The 20,050-nt window shown below is 39.1% G+C and overlaps 1 protein-coding gene across 1 annotated transcript in view; it reads left to right on the top strand.

The window, feature by feature from the left end:
* The window catches only part of COBLL1 (cordon-bleu WH2 repeat protein like 1), a 136,335-nt gene that overhangs the window by 64,620 nt on the left and 51,665 nt on the right, over positions 1-20,050 (top strand). Inside the window, exon 3 of the mRNA XM_058664569.1 lies at positions 12,660-12,848. Coding sequence (XP_058520552.1) covers positions 12,660-12,848 — 189 coding nt within the window. The remainder of the gene's footprint in view (positions 1-12,659; positions 12,849-20,050) is intronic.

Raw genomic sequence — 20,050 nt, 5'->3', positions numbered from 1 at the left:
TTAAATGGTGTTTCGTTAGTGGTGGCTACAGAAAGGAAGGGGGTATGGTAACACAATGGTGGGGCGGAAAGGGAAGGAACTTTGAGAATGAATTACACTGGGCTTAAAAACTGAGATTTGTGGCTGAAGGAAAGTTAACTCCTCTCTCAGGGATGTGTTTCTTATGTAAAGTGTAACACAACAACTCACAGGGTTGTGTAGTAGGTTAATGCCTACATTGTCTGCTATTGATGGTAGATTTTCAGGGATGCTTTGGCAGTGCTCACTGATTGGTATCTGAAGTGGAAGGTGCAACCAAGTAACTTTGGTGACTTTTATGGGGAATATATATTGTAAAATGATAAACTATTCTTTGAATGCCTGAGCTGTAATGTTTATTTTCCTTCACAAAGGCAGCACAGGTGCTTAACAAATACTTAGGAAGGGTGTGTAGCAAAACATGAGTTTTCAACCCTGAATCAGAGTTCTTTCCCACATACATTTATCTCTATGCAATTTCTCTTAAATTAGCTCAGTTTACTTACTACATATCTTAACTGTTTTTCTATAACAATACTACAAAATCTTATTTGCTGATAACTAGGGAGAACTCTATATCTTTGTGATGTTTTCAAAGCAACAATGTGAAAGTTCAAGAGGTCTTCAAAAAAAAATTCATGGAGATAAGTGTAATGTGAAAACAATGCAAGAATTTCAAAACCTTTGCACCAAGGTAAACTCACCTTTTAATTCCATTCTTCTACAATGATTTGATATACTATCATTTTAATAAAGATGAACGATTCCTTGCAACAGATAGAAGAAGAAGAAGTATTTATGAGATTTAGATCCTGGAAATCTTCATAACTGTTTATATGTGTATATATATATATTGCTTACAGACAAGTAGTCTGCTGGACAGCTAGCAATAATTTTTTTCCTTGAGCAGAATTCCTGGTTTCCTAAGAATCAGGGTAAAATAATAGAAAATAATACACGAGTACCTGCCATTTGTTATTAAAAACATACTATCCCAGATGCATTGAAGAAATTATATTTTAAAAAATAAGGAAACATATGACCCATGTATGTATCTAAAGATAGAAATTGATTCAGCAGTATTCTATTGAGCATCTGCATTGAAAATGGTGTAGATGAAACAATAAATCAGTGTTATTCATGCCTCTGGGTATCATAGGGATTCAGAGAGTTAAAGTGCCTGAACACAGTGAACTTTCATTTATTTGTTAGAATTCGTTCATCTGAATAACTCACTCTGCAGAATTGTGAACATTTACAAGCTGCCTTTTGTATATTGTACAAATGGAGTATTAACAGTTCTTTGCTTAAAAAACCATATGTACCTGCAATAAATTCCTAAAGCTAGAGGGTAAGCAGCACAACCTTCCAAAGAAATCTCTAAGTTACTGTTTTCCAGCCCATATTTGATTCTTCATTTTGTTGTGATGTTTCATTTCTGACAACACCAAAAATTTTTGTACAATATTTTAAAATTTTGTATTAGATGGTTCCCTATTTCATGACTATAGATGATAGGGATGAAAGCTTTTAATTAAAAAAAAATATTATACTTTCTGAGCATTCCTACCACATATAGGAGAATAATTGCTGCAGAAGAATAAAGGTGATGGTAACTGGAAAGCTGTGCTTCTGCATTTACATCTTAATTTTACTTAGCCATAATTCTGATAAAAATTATTTAGTATAATTTCTGTTATGTGTAATCCAATCCACAATGTTCTGCTTTTTCCCCTACCCTTCTTACTGTGTACTAAATTAAGAGATACTGCTTGGTGTATACATGACTAGATGGACCAAAAACATGAAGTTGTATGCCCTAATTTCTTAAGGATTTCTCAGTGTAGAACTCGAAGTTGTCCAGCAGTGCTGAGTCTGGTGATAGTATAGAGGTCGTTGGGCTTTAAGGCTAGCAGGGTACAGTAAGATTGGGTACAATAAATGAATGGCTCTCCTTTGCATTTGGAACCTGTCATGAAGGCTTACAGAAATGACATACCAAGAAAAGGGATGTGCAAAGATTTGTGGGTGAATGTCCAAACACTGTAGCCAGAAATTTGAAACAATTCAACTCTTCATTAGTGGGTGAGTAGTTAAGTAAAATGTGTATTGATACATTGGCTTACTGCAAATAATAGAAACGAACAAATAATGGATATGTGCTGCCACATTGATAAACCTCAGCTGCATTTTGCTCAGTGGCAGAAATCAGACGTAAAGCCCATATTGTATGATTTTATTGTAAGCCACATTTACAGTCGTAGATATGGAAAGTGCATTAGTTACAGTCTTGGGTTGGGTGGGTTAGAGTTAGAGAGGATATTAGAATAAAAGTGAATTTGGCTTATTTAAAACATTTATAAGTAATATTGACATCAACAGAAATTCAAAGATATTCTGATATAGCCTCTTATGTTATATATGAAAAACAGAAAGTGACTTTCATTTAGATCTGGTAAATTTGGACATATGATGATATCTTACCAAAGCTTTGCCTTGCATTTCCCCTGGAGAGAATAGCATTGAATTCATTTGTGTGTATTTGCCATTTGCACTTTCTATCTATATTTTAAAAACTGAACTCTTTATATTTTTAATCTTGATTTTAGAAGGTTCACTGTATGTTGTAGATGTATCTTGTTGAACATCTGACTTGTAAATATTTTCTGTCTATAGCTTGTCTTTTATATGTTTAATAGATGCTTTGACATAAATTTTAATTTTTGATGAAATCTATTGAAGCAAACATTTGTTTTTAAAAACATTTTATGATTGTTTCTTTGGAATTATGAGTGAGAAACCTGTCCAACAGACAGACTTTTTATTTTAAATGTGTTTATTTATTTGAAAGAGTTACACAGAGAGGAGAGGGAGAGAGAAAGAGATTTTCATTTACTCCACAGATGATCACCACTGACAAGGATGGATCAAGCCCAAGTCAGGAGATTCATCCACGTTCTCCCATATAATTACAGAGGCCTAAACACTTAGACTGTCTTTACTGCTTTTACGCAATCCATTAACAGGTAGCTGAATTAGAACTGGGGTAGCTGAATTAGAACTGGGGTAACTGGGACTTGAACCAGCCCTTGTGGAATGATGGCGTTGCAGGTAACAGCTTAATCTGCTATTTCACAATGTTGGCCTCAGTCTGATAGACATTTTGCTCCTGTGTTACCATCTAAATCTATTATTACTTTGTTTGACATTTAGGTAACTTTTTTATATATATACTATGGTCCTTACAATTTTATTCTTTCAAGCTTTGAGAAGCTATGTCCAAATATTCTAGCTAATATTTGGCAAAACTTGTAGCTAACAGTTATTTTGTGAAGTTTTTTTCAATTCAGATGCTTTTATCTGTAAGGAGTGGGTATTATGCTTATTTATTCCAACACAGACTTAAAACATTAACAGAAATTAATAACTTAGTAAAATTTGATTCATTCATGAACATTCTTGCTTGACTAATCTATTGTGCACTCCCAATATTTAATTTGTGTATGAGCAACATATCTTAATAATTAGGATTCCTGTGTCTCTACTTCCTCACCTAGCATACTTTTGAAAGTTAAAAAAAAAATTTCAACTGAGACCTTTTTTTTAATGGAGGAAGAATGAGGGTTTCTTTAGATTGGTTATTTTATTGTTTCAGAGAATGTAAGACAAAACAAACTGTGGATAATTTATTTTTCCTAGTAATTTTTCTGTGCTTACTTTGAATCAAGACTTTTGACAAAGTGTAAATGCCTACTTATGACAAGGTTTATCGTGTTTATAATACTTATACTTTCACTTGCCAAATAAAGAGGTCCAAGGGTTGCCTGATTTTTCTCATTTTGTTAATTTAAAACAAATCTGAATTATACTGTTTCAATTGTATTAGCTTTGTTGAACTCATTTTCCCATTTCACATATCCGCTTCTGCGTCTAGGCAAGGCGGCAAGCGCAAAGTACACAGGAAGCTTTTGGTAGATGATGCTGACTTCAGGAGCTACTGAAATGTGCTCCAGGGAAGGAAGCTGTTGAAGGAGTAAGTGGAACAGAAAGCAATAGTGGAAACATAGCTTCAGCCTGCTGTCAAGAGAAATTACTATTTCTTTGAAATGTTTATGAATTATCTTAAGGTATTATTCAAAATAGAATAATGTCAGGTAATTGTTGGATGAAAAACAATTGGCACAGTTTCCGCAGTTAGCTCAGCATTCAGTTATTGGATGCTGTTTTTTATTTAAGTTGTTACTGTCTTTTTAGATTTTTTTTTCAAAGATTTATTTTATTTAGCTGACAGATAGTGTTACACAGAGAGGGATGGGGTAAAGATAGGGAGATCTTTCATCTGCTGATTTCACCCCCCAGATGGCCACTCTGGCAGGGGCTGGGCCAGACCAAAGCCAGAGACAAGCAACTTCATCCAGGTCTCCATGTTCTTTCAGAGGCTCGAACACCTGGGCCATCTTGCCCTCCTTTCCCAGGCATATTAGCAGGGAGCTGGATCAGAAGTGGAACAGCTGGGACTCAAACTGGAACCCTTATTTCAGCATTGCATATGGTAGTTTAAAGTGTTAGGCTACAGTGCTAGCAGTGCCTGGACTGCTTTTAAGGTTGTTTATATTTCTGAGATCTTGAATGTACATGGATGTGGTTGCTTGGCCTAGGTGTCGGCCTTGAGACGATACATTTCAGAGTTGACAAGGTTCTAATGAGAGTATCTAGTTTCCTTTGAGTGTTTACTCTGTTATGTGTTAGGTAAAATTGGTGGCTCTCCGCCTTGGCTGTAATTTTTAATAACTTGGAGGAGATCAGAAAGTCCCCACAAGCCAGTTAAAGCAGAATTTCTGGAAGTGGAATCTGGGTCTCATTTTGTGAACTACTCAGATGAGGTCATTGGATAGCCATGTTTAGAAGCACTGTGGGAGATAGTGCCTGCCCACTCATTGAACCCTCTCAGCAAACCCTGTGCGTTAGGGGGCGTTATTCAGCTTTGTAGTTAAAGTTCCAGTGAGATTAAAAGACCAAACAATATATGCAGGCACTGATCCTAAGCAAGATCTCTCAATTTTTAAAAAATTTTTCCTTAGTAATTGTAAATATATGTTTCTATCAATTTCAGCTCTCTACTGTGTCTAAATATTGCTGGAAGATAATAGTATATATGTTTCATGAGCTAAACATTTTTGTTTTCATCTGAGTATATCACCCAAGTACAATCACTAGAAAGAAGTGAAAGCCTTGGAATGATATGAAGGAAACAATGTGGAAATAATGGTCTTACCCATTTTCCTGTAGTCCTTGGACCTTTTTACCCTAATTAGCTATGTAAAGATTGTCAAAAATATAATAAAAATTAATTAATTAAAACTGTTGAAAAAGTGAAAGCCATAGAATGAGTGTGTGTATATATATAAAATATATATATTAAGCATATATTTAAAAAGAGATATTTTTGTTAGAGCTTATGCACGTAGGATATGTTCAGGAATAAATTATTAGCCTATTGACTTTCCTAAAATGTGAAATACTCATATAGAAGTATGTGTGTGTGTGTATGTGTGTGTGTGTGTAGAATATATTGAGGATAAGGCCCTATGTATATTAAAGACATGAAATGGATAAGCATGAGTCAGATCAATTTATGAGATGTATTCGGTAGCTACCTTTGCAACATGTGGTGATTTCTAAGAATACATGAGAAGTATGGCAGAATAAGACATACTGTCTATTGGCATGATTTAAGATTAGGTATTTCAAAGCAACTATCAAATTTGGTTTAAGATATACCATCTTTTGACCTGATGTCTAACTTAACTTTAAAAAGTTCTGGCATTCACTGTTCCTGCTAGGACAGGAGGTGAACTGAGTAGGGTTGGCTCAAGGACCCCCTGGCATGCGCAAAATCTGGCATTGGGAGGGGTTCTGATGGAGGAGCCTGGGCAACTCCTCTGGCAGGACACAGTCCCTGCAGGTAAGCGCAAGAAGCATGATAGGAAACAGCCCAGAACAGGCCATGGAAAGTTTCCCACTGGCACACATCCGGCATGGGTCAGGAGCAGACCAGGCTGAATCAGTTCATGTCACCCACTGGCAAACCCGATCACCAGAACAGAGTGTGGGATGAGCCGGGTTTGGTCGCAACAAAACCAGTACACATTATGGAATGCCAGGGCGTGGTTGCCTGTACTGGATATGAATGCAGCACCCAACCAGCACACGTGAGATCCAGGAAGGGAGGGATAGAGCTGGCAAGGGGATTAAGGGGCTGGTCCCCTCGCTGGACAGCTACTCCCACTGGAGAGCGTGGGCTGGGATAGAGACAGACCAGACTAAGCAAGGCTACAACACCTGTGCGCTGCATGTGGACTAGATCAGGGAAAAGCCAGGCTGGGCTGATTATTCCTGCGGGTGCAAGCATAAATTAGAGTGGGTGAGGGATGTTTGGGCATAGCCGCAGCATCAGCTGGCAGAAGCTGGCACTGGGGACTAATTCTGTCAAGTCAAATCACAGAACCACCTAAAGAGTGCATAAACCGGGACAGAGAGACCTGGGAGGGAAAAAGTGGGTTCCCCCTTCTTGGGTCACTATTCCCGTGGGAGGGCATGAAAACTAGGACGGGGGCTGGGATGGCTAGATAGAGAGGCACTCAACAACACCCGTGAGGGCTGTATGGTTGAGTTGGTTAGATAGAACTAAGCTTTAATACCCATTGACAAGTACAAGAGCCAAATGGGATGGGGGACAGACTGGTCTTCTGCTACACATACTGGCAAACCAGGGTAGGGGGTGGGCCTGATGGGGGTTATTGTGGGTCGCCCCAACTAGGCTGCAGCTCCCACTGGTTGATGTAAGGGCAGAACCAGACTGGACTGCAACACCCATTGTTTCCAGTGTAACTCGGGAGCAAAAATAGAACCAACCCAGCAATTGCAACCACCAGCTGATCGGGGTGATGGACTGTGCCGGGCCCTGTGCTTGCTAGAACATACAAGAATCTGGTCTGGGAATACCTCAAGGTTTCTTTGGAGATCTCCCCAATAGAACTGCTGGACTCAGAACTCTAACCCAGAAAGGACAGAAGACAGAACAGGTCAAACATTCATCTCAGCTATATGTTGGCAGCGAAATATGGGGCAAACGGAGACCTTATGATGGACCATATCAATCAGTGGACGACCTCATCGAGCGAAACTGGCAGCGATTCATAACTGGAGAACTATTAAAACCACTTGAACAAATATCTCAGAGCATGCCCCACATCCGGGACGTGGGGTGGGCGGGAAACCGGGTGGGGCTTCTCCCTCAATATCCCCCTTTACCTCAGATACATGATGGAAACAATATGGACATAATAGTATTACCTACTTCCCTATACCCCCTGAACCTTTTTTTTTCTCTTTGTTTTTCCTTTAACTGTAATTAACTATGTAAAAATTGTCAACAACAATACAATAAAATAGATTTAAAAAAAAATTCTGGCATTACTTACATGACCCATTTTCATATGAATTAGAATGCAGAGCAGGTTCTATCTTTCTAGGTAAATGGCAAGTCAATTACAAAGCAGCTCCATCTATTTGCTAACCCCAGTCTTAAAGGCCTACTGATCTGAAGAAATTCTGTGTTCCTGTGACCCACTTTATATGATTGCTGTGTTCCTAAAATAAATTGAAAGGGAAAATTTGAGATGGCTGCAATTTAAGAAGAAAAAATGAACAAACCTAATGGAAACTGCATTGAAATAGATTCATTCTTTAAGAAATAATTGACCATACACTGAAAAAGGCAATAGATGAATCAGAAATACCGATCTTACATTCAGATGTCTGCCTGTTGGTTTGGAGGAATATTTGTACCTTGTGTTTGCATTTCGCCACTTAATCCGTGCATCGATGTGTGGCTGATTACCCTAGCTTTTTTTTTTCTTCCTTAAGAGAAGGTTGTACACTGTGTCCTAAAAATATGAATAAAATACTGAAAGAACACAAAATAGAAGAACTTCTATATGCAAAATATGAAGGTTCTTGATGGTTGTGATACTTAGAGAGGGGTTTCATTGGTTGGTTTCAAAGAACAGGACCTGTAAGTGCAGGTCATCCATGAGCAGTGGGTGTTTTAAAGCACAGCTAGGAGGACAGATGACATGTGAAATGGATTTACATTGTGTTACAGTCCTCAGTGTGAAGTCTTCACAGGTTTGGGATCTGCTATCATCCTTATTCTGTTTTGTTTTTGGAAAGGCAGAGAGATGCCGTGTGGAGAAGGAAACGTTTTCAAGTGCCCCCGTGTGCTGGTTCCCTCCCCCAGACACAACAGCCAGGCCTTGGCCAGGGATTTTAAAACACAGTCTGGGACTCCCAAATGGGCGAGAGGGATCCAGACCCTTGACCCATTACCTGCTACCTCCGGCATGCTCATTAGCAGGAAACATGGAACAGAGAGCAGGGTGAGGATTCAAACCCACACTAATACAGGATGCAGGTGTCCCACGTGGCGTCTTCACTGCTGTGCTAAAGGCTGACCCAGCCCTTTTTCCCACCTGAGTTGCTTACTCTTGGGGTTGGTAGCCAGAGATATCAGAAGCCACATGAACCTCTCCATAGAGCAATTTCCAGCATAGCAGCCTGCTTCCCTCAGACAGTGTGCTCAGGACAGATGCCAGGGTCTCATTAATTCCTGGGAAAAATGACATATCATCATCATGTGTTGCCTCTCTTTATTGAAACTGAGTCAAGCACTGAGTCCAGTAACAAAGGGAAGGGTTTATACAAGGAGCTCATTGGGAACCATTGTAGAGGCTGTCTTTTGTAGTAATGTTTTATCTAACCCGGCATGTAAAGTATTAGTAAAATATACAGAATTATTATGTGTTTAATATTTTATGTTAAATCTCTTATAGACCATTTCAGTTCAAATGTTGTGTTTTTCTTAGAAATATATGATCTGTGCTTGTACTTAGATGCCATAAAATTCATAGTTGAAAAACAGATTTACATACTCAGGTTGTTCAAACTGTACTGAAACATTTTCCAGTAACTGAATCAAAGCTCAATTCTTAAAATAAATTGAAATTAAATAAACTAAAAATGTAGTTTGTCAGTCACATTAGTTATTTTAAAGTATTCATTTGTTCAAGTGTTCAAGTGACTACCATTTTGAACAGCAAAGTTTTACAAGTTGGTCTGCAAAATGAAAGGAAAATAAAGACACAAGGAAGTCTAATTACATATGTGTATAATGAATATATGTACATATACATATAAAGGTATTAATAATGACTATATAGATATATATCAATGTACAAAATGAATATATTTACATTGTGTGTATATATGTCCAGGACAGGAAGATTTAAGATGGCAGAAAAATGAGGTGTGATGAATGTGGGTTTGGGTTCTGGAGCTCTGTCACATTGGGCAGCAACACTGAAGTGGAGAATGCCTCACAGCCAAGACTCGCTATTCTAGGTGTTAACACATAAAAGATTGAGTGTGGGAGACCAAAGCCAAAAGCTTCTTAACATTTCCTGTGTTTGTCACTCTGTTAATTTTTTCCTAGTGTGTGTGCCAACAGAAAGTCACTTTGGAAATGGAACTCATTTTCCAGGCTTTCATTTCCTATGAGCCTCAGAGGAGATTCTTTCCTGACCAGGACCAGAAGTGTTCTCCAAATGGGCAGAGCACCCTGGGAATGGGCATCCTGTCCTTGTCACTGTTTCAGCCAGTGTTTGTAGGCTTCTTCAGCCGGCAGGCCCTGATTCCAGTACTGATGATTTTGTCACCATGCTAGATCTCCAAATTCATTCTGCAGAAATCTCTATATGGTAGAGGTGAAGGGATGCGGCATTATGTAGTTCTTAATTTGGAAATGAGCAAATAGAGGTCCAGCAAAATGAAGTGGCTTCTGTATAAATAAGGTAACACAGCGGCGGGCAAGTTATTCCTGGGCCTTTTACTGCTCAATACAGTCCCACAAGGAGATGTAACATCTGTTGCTGTGGTTGGTCCTGGTATGGACACAGCTGGCACGTGCATTTCTATGCAAATATCAGGATTTATCTGGCTCTTCTTAAGGCTATTGTGAGGCAAGCCAAGGAACAAAATTCGGGTTTCAATATGAATGCGTCTGAAAATTAGTGAAGGATAGGACACTAGATATGACTTGCATATTTTAAGTTCTGGCTACTCCAAAAAAGGAGCAGCTTTAACATACAGGAGGAGAAACAGAATAATCAGAAGACCCTTGAAGTAATCCAAGTAAAAGATGATGATTTAATGAAAATGGTGATAGTAAAAGGACTGGCGAACAGTATACAGATTCAGGATGTATTTCAGAGATAGCCCAGGCATCTTTATAATAGATTGTAAGTGATTAGATTGTATGGGATTAAGATTAATCAAAAATATGTTAAGGATTTTAGCTAGAATTTTCACATAAGGATAAGTAGAGGAACTTGAGGGTGAAAATGACAATGGGACATCGAGAAGAAAATCAACACTTTTGGCAGTCTAAGTCTTGACCTATCTATGGGGCATTCAAATGGAGATGACTATGAAATTACTAAATATAAATGTGAGAGTTCAATAAACAGATGAGGGTTGGAATTGTGAATAAGAGAGTAGCTGACATAGAGAATATTTAAAAGTCTGTGGTTTGAAGAAATTCCCTGAAGTGCTGATTGGGCAAAGAATGGGCCCCAGAATTTTCCTACTTCCAAAAGTAATGAGAGGATTATAAACTGAATTTAGCAGTGAAGAAAGAAGGAAAAAGTAAATCCAGAAGTTCAGAGAGGAGAAATCCCAGCAGAGATGGATTGGGGGTTGACCGTGGGGATGAAGCAGGTAATTGCCTATTGGATTTGGACCCCCAAAGTCACTGGTGATCCAGCCAGAGAAATACCTATCGGGACTCACGTAATTCCTTGTGTTTTCATTGCTGCCTTTCTTTTAAGACTACTTTGGTATTCACAACTACTTGAAGTTAGGCATTTTCAAGGAAAGGGAATGAATTTTGTTCAATGTTCTGTCCACCTTGGAACAAATTTTAGTTGTTACACCCAGAGAAACTGAGAAATTGTTTGGGGAATAGAATCCTCACTTTACATTTGAAGTGATAATTTTAAACATTGAAGGTTTTACAATACTGCCTTTTCGGTTGTTACTGCTGTGAACTGAGTGTTACATAGCCCTCTGTGTGTGCTGAAACGGGCTGCCTATGGAATGTTTTTGTGGTCTTTAGACTACAATAGTTCCAAAGGTTATTATTGTAAGGCTTATAATTCATGTTTGCATGTATTAATTTAATACTGAAACTGTATTTTTGTAGAGTACTTCTCAGAATCTATAAGAATACTTCAAACTGTGTCCAATATAGCAAGCAAATGAGATCCCATTGGATTTAAGAAGCTTATTAATAATTTAAATATATCTCACATAGTGTTTAAAGCTTTTATTTGAAATCAAGACAAGACTTGATTAGAATTCTGTTGTTTTTCCTGAATTTCCTTTATTCTCTTTAAAATCTGTTTTAAGGGCATGGTTAATCTTAGTAATGGAAGTAATGATTGCAAGGAGCATATTTTGCAGTGCCATGCAAATCACAGAAATGATAAAAAAAAAAACGCCAGTGGAACTAACAGAACAATGCCAACAGAATTTTAAAATAAGTTTTTCATATTTTCAAAATGGATTATTTTAATGTGTGAAATTATACCATAATTATCACACAAAATGAATTTAATTCTATATTAAGACAATTTTAGGATATGAAGCCATACTTTATGTAAGCAATGATATAATGTGTCTAGTTGTTTACAGTTTGACTGTTGAATGTCTGCTCTGATTGTAGAGGTTTTCTTTGTCACATGTATTACAGGATAACCCAACTTTCCCTACCCTGCAGTGATGTGATTTTTCAGGATGTCTACTATTTTTATCATCAATGAGATAAGGGATTATCTTAGTGATACTGAAAATTATTTATTAGAATAGCCCTTTAGATAGCTTTTCTTTGAAACATATGTAGTTTATCAAATAATCAAACAGTTCATGATTCATTACCAGGCACATTAGGAATGCCATCTATAGCATTCCTGCAGAGTCATAAATAAAGGGAAAGAGATAAAGTTGGTGACAAGGGGGGAAAAACAGGAGTAAAGTCTCATATATTAAAACAGAAGAAATTCTCTGAGTGTAGGAATTCTGTATGATAGGTGGGAATTGTCTGGGTGGAAAGTCTGAATATACTAGATTGGAAATAAAATGAAGGAGCTAGAAGTAAGAACCATTTGTGAGAGCAAGATATTAATTTCACCCTGAGACTTCAAAGATTTTTGTAATTTATCAAAGAAAATGTGTAATTTAATGTTTACGTTAGGGAACACCTGTTAGCTAAAGTTAACAGGGAAAAATATGTACTCTCTTTATGGTGTTTATAGGTAAAGTGCTTGAAACAGAATGCTGATGGGTAAGGAAAAATGTTTTACTTACTTTCACTATTCTTAGTTACATAACAGCTAACATTTCAGTTCACTTTCGCCTGAACGTGTCAAATTCTTCTTAATATATTACACATTTTTGTGGAATTAAGTCATGTTAGAAAATTATCTTACCATATGTATATATTTACGTTCTTATTTCTGTTTCAGGAGGAAACCAAAAGCAAAGGCACCACTCCCACCAACTGACACTAAGAATGTTGACGTCTCTTCAGCTGAGGATTCTGTAGAGTCGGCTTCTTTCATCATGGAACAGAAAGAAAACATCATAGACCGAGACATTGAACTCTCAGTGGTTCTTCCTGGGGATATCATCAAATCTACTACTGTTCATGGCAGGTATGCCTTGGAGGGACTGGAATCCTGGGACTTCCCTTTCTGTTTGCACCACTACTAACCTCTATGAGATAGCCCTTTGTATTTTTTCTTAGAGAAAATACTTCAACCTTCAGTGCTTATCTGTTGTGTTTTTTTTTCAACTGCTGAAAAAGGAATGAAAGCTTTCCCATCAGTGTTTTAAATCTGGCATTTTCAGTGCCACCATGCTAGCGAAGAGACTGAAATTTCAAACTACTTCATGGCTGGTTATTCAAAGTATATTTTTTAAAAATAAGCTTTCTTAGCTGGACTCTATGTTTGGTATATGTTTGCAAGGAAAGAATCTTGATTGAATTTGAACTGTAATACTGTACCAAGGTGGAGGAATCCACCAGGGGGGAGGGGCGTGGGGAGGGGTGGGGGGATTCCCAGAGCCTATGAAACTGTCACATAATGCATAATAATTAATAAAAAAAAAAGTAAAAAAAAAAAATAAGCTTTTTTGGAGGAATGCTCAGAGTGCTACTGATTTGGTAAGCTTACAAACCCAGCAGTGTTTCCCTTTCCTTATGACTTGTCCTACTTTCTTTTTTCTTTTTTTTTTTTTAAAGATTTTTATTGTTATTGGAAAGCCAGATATACAGAGAGGAGGAGAGACAGAGAGGAAGATCTTCCATCCAATGTTTCACTCCCCAAGTGAGCCACAACGGGCCGGTGCTGCACCGATCTGAAGCCGGGAACCAGGAACCTCTTCCGGGTCTCCCACACGCGAGTGCAGTGTCCCAATGCATTGGGCCGTCCTCGACTGCTTTCCCAGGCCACAGGCAGGGAGCTGGATGGGAAGTGGAGCTTCCGGGATTAGAACCGGCGCCCATTGGGATCCCGGTGCGTTCAAGGCGAGGACTTTAGCTGCTAGGCCACGCCGCCGGGCCCCTACTTGTCCTACTTTCAACCCTGTGAATTTGAGCTTTTAGAAGGTGTCACTACCCAAAATATGATATACTCTTATATATTGAAGTAGATAAATCTGTTTGTAAAATTAGTAGAATCAATCTAAAAACGTCATTGTTTAGTTTACTTAAAATGTGGATAAACTGCATGAAAATATAAGATCAAACTGTAGCCCAGCAAGGTGTAACAATGTGATATAAGAGACAGTTTTAAGTACCTGCATAGAAGTTGGAAAAATGGAGCAAAGCCAAGTGTAACGTTCCATTTCATTCTGAAGTGGAAAGTTACATGATTGGTTTTCTTGACCTTGTTCTCATATCTGCCTTCATTTGCTTGTTTCTGATCCTTACGTGCTGTGGAGAAATGTTGTTTTGACCTTAATATATAGAATATGTGTGTGTGTATGTATGCACAAGTGTATATGCAGAAAATAAGAGTAAGTAGTATGTTGGGTGTTGCTTTCTTACAGTGTGGTTTTGTCTAGAAAACTCATTTAAGAAAAACCTTAATTTCAAGATTCATATTCAAAATTATGACGATCTTCAAAAATTAGTGAAAATAGGTGAAGACAAAATAGTTCAGCTTTGGGGAATATGAAATAATTCAGATCTGATTGCTTTTAAAATTTTTAATAGGGCTGAAGAATTTTCTTGAGTAGAACTTCATTTGAGTGTTTTTAGTAGAGATTGATTTAGGGACTTTACGGTAGTTATTTGAGAGGCAGGGAGAAAGAGATGAGATGTAGATCTCCCATCTGCTGGTTCACTCCCCAAGTGCCCACAGGACTGTGACTGCACTAAGTCTGCATCAGTTCAATCCAGATCTCCATGCTGCCTCCCAGGTGTGCATTAACAGGAAGCTGGAATCCACAGCCACAGTGACATTGAAATCTAGGAACGAAGACATCTCAAGCTACTGCTTAACTCTTTTTTTTTTTAAGATTTATTTATTTTATTACAAAGTTAGATATACAGAGAGGAGGAGAGACAGAGAGGAAGATCTTCCATCCGATGATTCACTCCCCAAGTGAGTGCAATGGCTGGTGCTGTGCCGATCCAGAGCCAGGAGCCAAGAACTTCCTCCAGGTCTCCCACGCGGGTGCAGGGTCCCAAAGCATTGGGCCGTCCTCGACTGCTTTCCCAGGCCACAAGCAGGGAGCTGGATGGGAAGTGGAGCTGCTGGGATTAGAACCGGCACCCATATGGGATCCCGGACACGTTGAAGGCGAGGACTTTAATCACTAGGCCACGCCGCCGGGCCCTATTACTTAACTCTTAGGCCAGATGTCCTTCTCAATTTTTTTTTTATATTAGGTGTTTCTGATGATAATAATTATATGAATCTGACTATCTTAGGCATACGATTCTGGGATATTTTAAGAATGTGATTTATATAATCTAAGGAATGTGATTTGGGATATCTTAGGAATGTGATTTTAGGATATTTTAGGACCGTAGTTAGGATTATCTTGAGTGTTATGGCTATTGCATGTCTGTCCTTTCCACTCAAAAATGTAACAACATAAAGCAAACATTCAAATAGAAAAAAAGTTCTGTTTTTGAAACACATTGTTGTGAAGATTCAATGACAAAGATAAAATCTAAATGATGATGTTACTATGAAAGAAAGAGGCAGTTTGAGTGATCAAATAATTTTTAGAGGACTAGAAAATGTAATTTCACATAAATTTAGAATTTGAGGATTTCTTAGATATATCATACACCCTAAAGCAATTCTAATACGCTTTTTAAGCCCATTCTCTTTTTGTCTTAATATGTTATTTTAAAGTATCAACACATTGTCCTACTTAGAAAACCTAAATATTTTGTTTAGCATTTTAGAAATAGCCTTCTCCAAAGTCCCTTCTCGGTGAGAATTTTCAGAGCATCCCCTGCTTTCCCAGCCCTCTCCTGCACATTTATGTCTAGAATTTTCCATTTATGGAACTGTGAGTATACAGCATTATCTTCAGAGTAATACGCTTGTTTGTAATTTGATTTTCAGAGAGCTTTCTCAGATTGAGAGCACAACAAAGTTGGAAGTGGCAGCAGCCTGTTTGCTCAGATGGAAGGCCAACACTTCTCATCCTGACTAGGTGGCGCTGTGCTAGCTCAAGAACTGTTGGTATCAGAGCTGAGGGACACTGCCTTTGTAATGACTAAAAGCTGCCTCCCTGCCTTGCTTCTGCCATCTGTTGTGTACACTGAGGGCAGGTGCAAGGGAACATCCTGTCTGTCCAGATGTCAGGAAGGACTGACTTGCAGGAAGGAAGAATTCCAGTATGGCACTTATATTTAACATGTTAGAGATATGTGCAAGATCATACGTATACATACGTAGATGTGCGTGTCTGCATATATACCCAGTGTGGAGTCAACTGCGATTTTTACCAGGCAAGACATCTCGGTGTCCTGCTGTCCTTGAACATTAAAGCATTTTGATGATACCAAAGGGCTGTTGCCAGCATGCCCACCCTGGATAATGCCACACTTACACAACCTAGTCATTGGTTCTTGCTACTCATTTGTATTGAAAATGAGTGTATAGCCTGTCAGATGGTATGCAATAAGGAACTATGTGTAGGTACGCTGGTATAATCTTATAAGCCCTTGTCTTCAGTGGCAGTGTCTGCTCCACACATAGTTATCAGTCATTGTGTGTGACTTCCCTTTTCCTATTTCTTATCTTTGAGGTATTCTTGATGTGAGATTCAGTCTGAAATATTTAATAAAAGATTGACATTGAGCCTCTTTGTAAGGCTACCAGAACATTCTATAGCTAAAATGTTACTGAAAGGAATCAGTGTGATTTATAATATAGGAGGACATTTCTTTTTTTATAAGATTTATTTATTTTTATTACAAAGTCAGATACACAGAGAGGAGGAGAGACAGAGAGGAAGATCTTCCGTCCGATGATTCACTCCCCAAGTGACCGCAACGGCCGGTGCTGCACCGATCCGAAGCCGGGAACCTGGAACCTCTTCCAGGTCTCCCACGTGGGTGCAGGGTCCCAAAGCATTGGGCCGTCCTCGACTGCTTTCCCAGGCCACAAGCAGGGAGCTGGATGGGAAGTGGAGCTGCCGGGATGAGAACCGGCGCCCATATGGGATCCCGGGACTTTCAAGGCGAGGACTTTTAGCCGCTAGGCCACGCCGCCGGGCCCGACATTTCTCTTTTTATATCCTTAAACTAAAACAGCAATTTACTTTTTTTTTCTAAAGACCCATTTTTTTTTTTTTTTTGGTGGAAAGGCAGATTAGAAAGGAGAGAGAAGTCTTCCATTTGCTGATTCGCTCCCCAAATGGCCACGATAGCCAGAACTGAGCTGATCCAAAGCCAGGAGCCAGGAACTTCTTCTGGGTCTCCCACGTGGATTCAGAGACCCAAGAACTTGGGCCATCCTCTGTTGCTTTCCCTGGCCACAAACAGGGAGCTGGATGGGAACTGGAGCAGCTGGGAAATGAACTGGCACCCATAAGGGCGCATACAAGGCGAGGACTTTAGCAACTAGCCTACCATGCCAGGCCCAGCAGTTTACATTTGGCAGATTTGAGGATATTGTGAATATGAACCATAGAACATGAAGCTTTAAGTTCCAGCTGGAAGTTCAGAGTTTTCCCCCCAGCTTACTTTGTGCTGTCAAGCATATCACCTTAGCCTCCTGGGTGTTTCCAGTAAAATGAGTGAGGGACAGATTTCACATGATATGTGGCTTTATTTTGCTGTCCTGTAACACCAGCTTCTAGAGGGAATGTGGAGATCACTCCGATGTTGTACTGGCACCTGATGGATGGGTCGGCCTCAGAACTCCAGTGCCTTTTACATGGAGTACAGCGCCATCTATTGGAAAAATGACAGAAAAGGACAGTACTGGATTAACGCAGGTTATTTTTGTTAGAAGAGTAAGGCCACAATTTCTTAAGTTCACTTCATACTTTGCCTTCCTGAATGGTGAAAATTGTCAGCACATTTATATAACAGTTGATTATTAATAAACATTTGGCCTGGTGCAATGGCTCAATTAGCTAAAATCCTCCCACTTCAAGCACCAGAATCTTATGTAGGCACCGGTTCGTGTCTTGGCTGCTGCCCTTCACATTCAACAAAACCCTGCTTGTGGCCTAGGAAACCAGTAGCGAATGGCCCAAAGCCTTGAAACCCTACACCTTTGTGAGAGACTGGGAAGAATTTCTTGGCTTCAGATCTACTCAGCTCCAGGAAAGATCTATCTCTCTGTCTCTCCTCGCTGTAAATCTGCCTTTCCAATAAAAATAAACAAATCTTTAAAAAAAAATAAGTATCACTAAAGTTACATAGCACAGTGTAAGTTTTGGTTGAGATTTTTATTCAGCAGTGGCTACTTAGAAAAAAATCAAACCTTCAATTTTAGCGATTTAAAAAGTTCAGAGAAAGTTGAATTAGGTATTAAGCATTTTGATGAAAACATTTTTGGAACTGATGCGTGATTTTTCACAGTATGCCTTTTCTATAAGCTAAGCTAAGAACACTGCTTGAATCTTCAGTTGCTGGACCAAGAAAAGCGAGCTCAAGGCTCCAGCACTGCCCTGTCATCCCCAACACCCCCAAGCCAGGTAGCAAGACTTCCTGTGTGCACTGCCGGCAGTCCGCTAAGGACAGCGGTGAAAGTACCCATGGGTGTCTTCCTGACACTTGCTCCTGGGGGACCACTCTTTTCTAGCATGTATAACATAATAATGACCCTTTCCATTATTGTTTTAAAGTTTTATTGTTACATATAAATATATATTTACATAAATATAATAAAAATTTTATGAAGTTAGAAAAGATGTATAAAAATTGTACATGCACTGTCATTATTAGGCAGACATTTTCTACCGGCATGATGGTATCTCAGCATTTGTTCCTGTGCACGTGTGTGGGCTCACAGATCCATGAGGTGGTTGTGCTTGGTGTCTTGTTACCAGGTTTTTTTTCAGTTAAACATTTCTGACTTTTCTGTCCATGAAATAGTATCTTTTGTCCATTTTTAGATTGCCCTGATTGCAGTGAGATTTTCTTTTTGGAGTATTTATTTTAAGTATTTGTTTGTACAAGGGATGTGTGTGGTTATAGGTTTGCTCTTAAATCCACAGGCATTTTTAGGAAGTTAAATATTTGTAATTAGCTCTAAATATACATACAAGAATAATAACCAGATTGAGTTCAATTTATAATAGTGACTTCCAAAAACAATTTTCTTTTGATTTTAGTTTAACATTTGATGAATGAACTTCTTATAATTTCAATGACCATCTGATCTGTGATTAATTCTTCAAATCCTAACTATAGGTATTACTTTCTTCAGCATGTTTTTGGTGCATGGCTCAATAAGAATCCCTCACTTGAGATTAGATTTGTTTTTATGTATTTGATGCACTTCATTTCTTAGGCATATGCATGGTTTGCAGATTGCTTCATTGCTGAACTCGCTACGGACTCAGGTGGATTAGCATGAGATGAATAAGCATTTGTAATGATTGAGAATACTACTTTCCAGATTATATATTGAAACTCCATTGGGTTGTTAGAGTGCATTTGTAAAGTAAAGAAACAATTGATTCATCTTAACAGTTTGATGCTCAGTTTTGAGGAGTTTTTTTTTTTTTTTAAGATTTTATTATTATTGGAAAGCCGGATATACAGAGAGGAGGAGAGACAGAGAGGAAGATCTTCCATCCAATGTTTCACTCCCCAAGTGAGCCGCAACGGGCCGGTACGCGCCAATCCGATGCCGGGAACCTGGAACCTCTTCCGGGTCTCCCACGTGGGTGCAGGGTCCCAAAGCTTTGGGCCGTCCTCGACTGCTTTCCCAGGCCACAAGCAGGGAGCTGGATGGGAAGTGGAGCTGCCGGGATTAGAACCGGCGCCCATATGGGATCCCGGGGCTTTCAAGGCGAGGACTTTTAGCCGCTAGGCCACGCCGCTGGGCCCGAGGAATTTTTTTAAAGATTTATTTATTTGAAAGTCAGAGTTTGAAGGAAAGAGACTGAGAGAGATATTCCAGCTGGTGGTTCACTCTGCACATGGTCGCAAAGAGCCGAGGACAGACCTGGCCGAAGCAAGGAACCAGGAGTTTCTTCTGGGTCTCCTACATGATGACAAAGGCAGGGGTACCAGGGATGTTTCCCACTGCTTATTCTAGGTCCCTAGGAGAGAGCTGGATGGGAAGTAGAGCAGCTGGGCATGAACCGGCACCCATATGGCATGCTGGCGCTGCCGTGGTGAGTGGCTTTAACCACTGTGCCATAA

The sequence above is a fragment of the Ochotona princeps genome, chromosome 5 (genome assembly GCF_030435755.1).
Source record: "Ochotona princeps isolate mOchPri1 chromosome 5, mOchPri1.hap1, whole genome shotgun sequence".
Taxonomy (NCBI): domain Eukaryota; kingdom Metazoa; phylum Chordata; class Mammalia; order Lagomorpha; family Ochotonidae; genus Ochotona; species Ochotona princeps.
This window is presented reverse-complemented; position numbering and strand designations above follow the sequence as displayed.